Source organism: Cervus canadensis, chromosome 28 (assembly GCF_019320065.1).
Source record: "Cervus canadensis isolate Bull #8, Minnesota chromosome 28, ASM1932006v1, whole genome shotgun sequence".
In the NCBI taxonomy this organism is placed as follows: Eukaryota; Metazoa; Chordata; class Mammalia; order Artiodactyla; family Cervidae; genus Cervus; species Cervus canadensis.
In genome coordinates, this window is record NC_057413.1 from 47,720,374 (window position 1) to 47,724,592 (window position 4,219).

Below are 4,219 nucleotides of genomic sequence, written 5' to 3' on the forward strand. Positions count from 1 at the left end.
CAACTCGGCATCATTCAGGAAGGCAGGACAGGCTTTTTGAGCAGCAGAGAAAGCTCGGCTCAGATTAGCAAGCATTACTATGGTTCATACTGCCATGAGGTTTGCAAGAGATTCAAGGTATTTTATTTTTTAGATTTAATTAGCAAAGTAAACTTTCCTATAAAAATGATCAGTCCACAGAAATGAATTGCAAGCCCATTAGTGTCACAGCATGGTTTATTCTTGGGTAATTTCCTGACAGTCCAGTGGTTAGGACTCCAAGCTTTCACTGCCAAGGCCCGGGTTCAGTCCCTGGTCAGGGAACTAAGATCCCAAATGCCAGGCTGTGTGGCCAAAAAAGAAAAACAAGCATGGTTTATTCTTTTTTTTTAAACCTTTTTTATTTAAGCATGGTTTATCCTTAAGTGCACTTGTGTTAAACTATCCATCTCAAGGGGTATAGCTTTAGGATACACAAGTTTCTAATGTAAAGATATGGTTGAGGATCTCATTCTATGTTGTCTCTTTTTATTATTAGAATTAATTCTCCCAAGCAAATGATATTTTCCCCTCTTGTTTGTAGATGATGCAAATTGTGCAACTGATTAGGATACCTTTTCAAGTTAGTTAATGGTTGAGGAAAAAAATAATCTGCATTCTCATCCAGCTAAGGAACCGAGTTTGGCAGCTACATGTGTTTATTGGCGTCACTTCTGCCTGCAGTTTGTCACTCTACCCTGGTTCCTCCTTGTCATTTATCATTTTGTTTTATTTCACATATCCTAGAAGCCACTATAAATCCTTTTTTGGAACAAAAGAGAACATGTAATATTAAACTTACAAAGACTTGACATATTTAAGCACCTTAATACTTGTAGCAGTTATTAAATAAAAAGCACATCCACAGTTACAAAGCCACTAGACCCAAAACAGCTTTTTGAAAATCATACAACTTTCCATTTAGTAATGAGTCGTAGAGAGCAGAAAGCCAAATTTGTAACAGCAGTGAATTACAGCAAAATGAGTCGAAAAATTAAGACTGAGCCATGTTTGCCTCAGTTCTTTTAGTATATGAGAATAATTAGCACATTATGCCAAAAGCTATTTGCCCTTCTTAATTTTGGAAGCTTTCTTCCCAACTCAATTATCAGTATCTAGTAGAGATTAAGAAGCTGGGCTCTGGAGTCAGAGTACCTGGTTTCCATCCAGCCCACCACTCCAGCTGTGTGGCCTTTGGGCAACTTTCTTATCTGTTTCCTTATTTGAAAAATGGTGTTAACAGAATCTACCTCATAAGATTTTGAGGACTTAGTAAGTTTACACCAGTAAGGTGCTTACAATGGTGTCAATAAAATTTTAAGTGCACAAAAATTGGTAGCTATAACTACTGTGGCTTTGTGTGTGGTTAAGACTCATGAGGCTCTTGGAGCCCACTGCCAAAACTTTGGATCCAAGTCAGTCAATGAGTAGCTGGATGCCAAAAACCCCAGCCAACATGTAGCTGAAGACCAGAGAGAAGTCCTTCCATCGATCCACTAAAAAATACTTATGAAGTTAAACCTGCAAGTCAAAAAAGCTCTTGGTTAATGGCAGTTTAAACAGGTCTAATACCTTAGTTACAGACTAACCGGCTCCTACTAGAGCCCTACTGAATTCGTTTATTAAACAAATATTTATTAAAGGCCTACTTTATCAAGCAATAAGTTTTAAACACCACAAATCATTAAAAACCAACATACAATCACACTTTTTCCCCTTATGGCTTCAAAGTATCACCGTCTAACAATAGGTCCTAGGCAGTACCAAAATAGCAAAATTTCTTTAAAGTGCTACACCTGCCACAAATTTAATGGAAATCAAAAGTAGAAGCCTATCACAACCTCAAAGTCTTAAAATAATGAAAACAAAACATGACGACAGTAAACTTTGGGGTCCCATGAGTCGGAATCAGTCCCACAGGGAAGTATTTGGTGGAAGTGAAGAGTGACAAATGTTCAGTCCCATTGGATCCTTCGCTCTTCTTCAGGAAGAACACTCCAGTTCGGGGAGGCCACATCCCGGGCCAACCAGTTGAAATCGTCAACGTCGTTCCAGTTATTTTTGTTCTTGTCTAAACCAGAGCCCTCGAAGTCCTTGTCGATGCCCGGGTAGCTCCAGGTGTAGGGGGCGAACTGGATCCCGGTGCAGTCCTCCATGATGGCCCTGCTGGTCACCTGCAAGAAGATGCGGGTGTCTTTTGTGGTGTGTACGCGGAGCTGCTGGCAGGCCACGGCCAGCACGCAGTCACTGCAGTCCTCCAGGAACACGGAGGTGGACACCGGGCCGCAGAGCAGCGTGCAGCCTTGGGCCTTGGTCAGCCGCAGGGTGTTGGGATTGCCGTAGAGTTTGATCGTGCAGTTTCTCAGTTGGGTCAAAAGGACGTCCTGCTGGTGCAGTTCCTCAGCTCTCTTCTCCAAAACTTGGGACTGCAGATTGGAGAAGCCACAGACCCAGCTGGAGTCGAAATCTCCCTCCTTCTTCAAGGGCGGCGGGGAGGTCAGGATGCCTTCCGCCGCCGGGGCGTCGGGAGCCGAATCTACTTGCGTGGCTGAAGCAGTATCCTTCTTGCGGGTCTTGAAAGCGAAACGCTTCTTAGGCTGAAGCTCCTGGCGCCGCTTGGCCAGGGCCGCCTGCAGCCGCGCCAGCACCTCTTGCGCTTGCCGCAAATCGTAGGCGGCCAGGAACAAAACCGAGTCGTTGATAAGTTTCTGAAGCCCCTGCAACCGAGCGGCCGCCTCCTCCAGCCGCTCGACGGACTCTCCGCTTTCCAGAAGCTCTTCCACGGCCGATCGCTCCCGAGTGAAGGCGGCGGCGAAAAAGTCGCTCTTCTCCCCTTCTACCTCCTGGTCCTGCCGCTTTTGCTTCCTCCTTTCTACCTCCAGTTGCCGCTCATGTTCTCGCTTCTGAAGCCGCTCGGGCACCAGGGTCCGCTCTCGCTGGGATCCCAAGTCCCCGTTCGCTAGGGCAGCTGCGGACAAACCACCAGTCTCCATCTTGACTTCAAGCTTCCTTTCTCCTGCCTTCCTTCCTCCGGGCGCGCCCTTCGCGAGGCCTCTCACCAACGCGCCCTGTGATTGGCCGGGCATGCTTACGTCATACCCCGGCCTTATTTTCCTCGCCCATTGGTTCCTCTGCGTTGGAGGGGGCGGGGATGTGGGGCGGGGCCGACTGACAGAGGGGGTGGGGAGACAAAGGTCCTTGTGGATGGGTGGGGTGGGAGCAGGCGGGGGAAGCTTTTTTTTCTTCTTAAAGGGGCAGGACTTATATCCGGGATTGTGGGGTGAGTTGCAGCAGCGGCAGCTGCACATGTGGGTTTGTTTATAAGAACAAGGTTAGAAACTCGCAGGACTCCCCCTCCCCCCAGCTCCTCCCTACTACCCCCTTACAGGCCGGAGATCCGCAACTGGTGGGGGGAATGTGTGCGTGTGGTGGGTGGATGGGGGGGACAGGTAGTGGTGAGAAAGATGGAGGGGGGGGGGAATATTACACCGCCCGGCCGGCGCGGGTGGAAGCGGCAGCTGGAACAGCTGGCTAGGGAGCCGCTTGCATGTCTCTTGTTTTTTTTTTTTCCTTTTTCCTTCCACCACCCCTTCCCCCAACCCATTCTTGCCGCCCCTAAACCCTCCTACCCACCCCCGCGCTGCTGCAGTTCCGCGTGGCCTGGGGCTCCTGATTCCCGAAGACAGTTACCCGGGCGGGAGAAGGGAAGGGCACGTACGGGAGAGACTGAGGTCCTCGCTGCAGCCGGGTCCAGGGGGCCCCGGAGGAGTCTAAAAACGGATTACTATTTGTTTTTTTGCCAATTGCTGCAGTCGAAGGGGTGGGGGGTGAGCGCGGGGGGAGGGTGAAACTCCACACCCCCTCCCTCTTCCTCCCACGCCCTAAACCCCCTGGGCCGTCACTCCGTACGCAGCTGGCCGCTGCTCGCCGCGCGGGGGGCGAAACCCCAGCCCAGGACTCGGCGGCAGTCTGTGGGGCCGTCCGTGGTTAGGAAAGTGATGGGGGAAATGTTACATTATTTTTAGAGGTGGTGGGAGGGATTTATCACCGGAAGTAAATGAGCCTCCCCTAAAGTCTGGACCAGCCAGAGGTGTGAGTGGGCAGCCTGGACGGCGCAATCGCTGGCGAAACCCAGAACAGCGGGCTGGGCGAGAACCCGGGCGCGGCCGGCAGCCGGCGCGGGGCACCTCACGTGCTCGGC

At 50.2% G+C, this 4,219-nt stretch overlaps 1 protein-coding gene across 1 annotated transcript; it reads right to left on the reverse strand.

The window, feature by feature from the left end:
* Positions 1–911: 911 nt before the first annotated feature.
* TBCC (tubulin folding cofactor C) lies at positions 912–3,320 on the reverse strand. The gene has a single exon (XM_043449389.1). It carries the CDS (start codon positions 3,102–3,104, stop codon positions 1,974–1,976), a length of 1,131 nt encoding a protein of 376 aa, XP_043305324.1. The 5' UTR covers positions 3,105–3,320; the 3' UTR covers positions 912–1,973.
* Between the last annotated feature and the right edge of the window lie 899 nt (positions 3,321–4,219).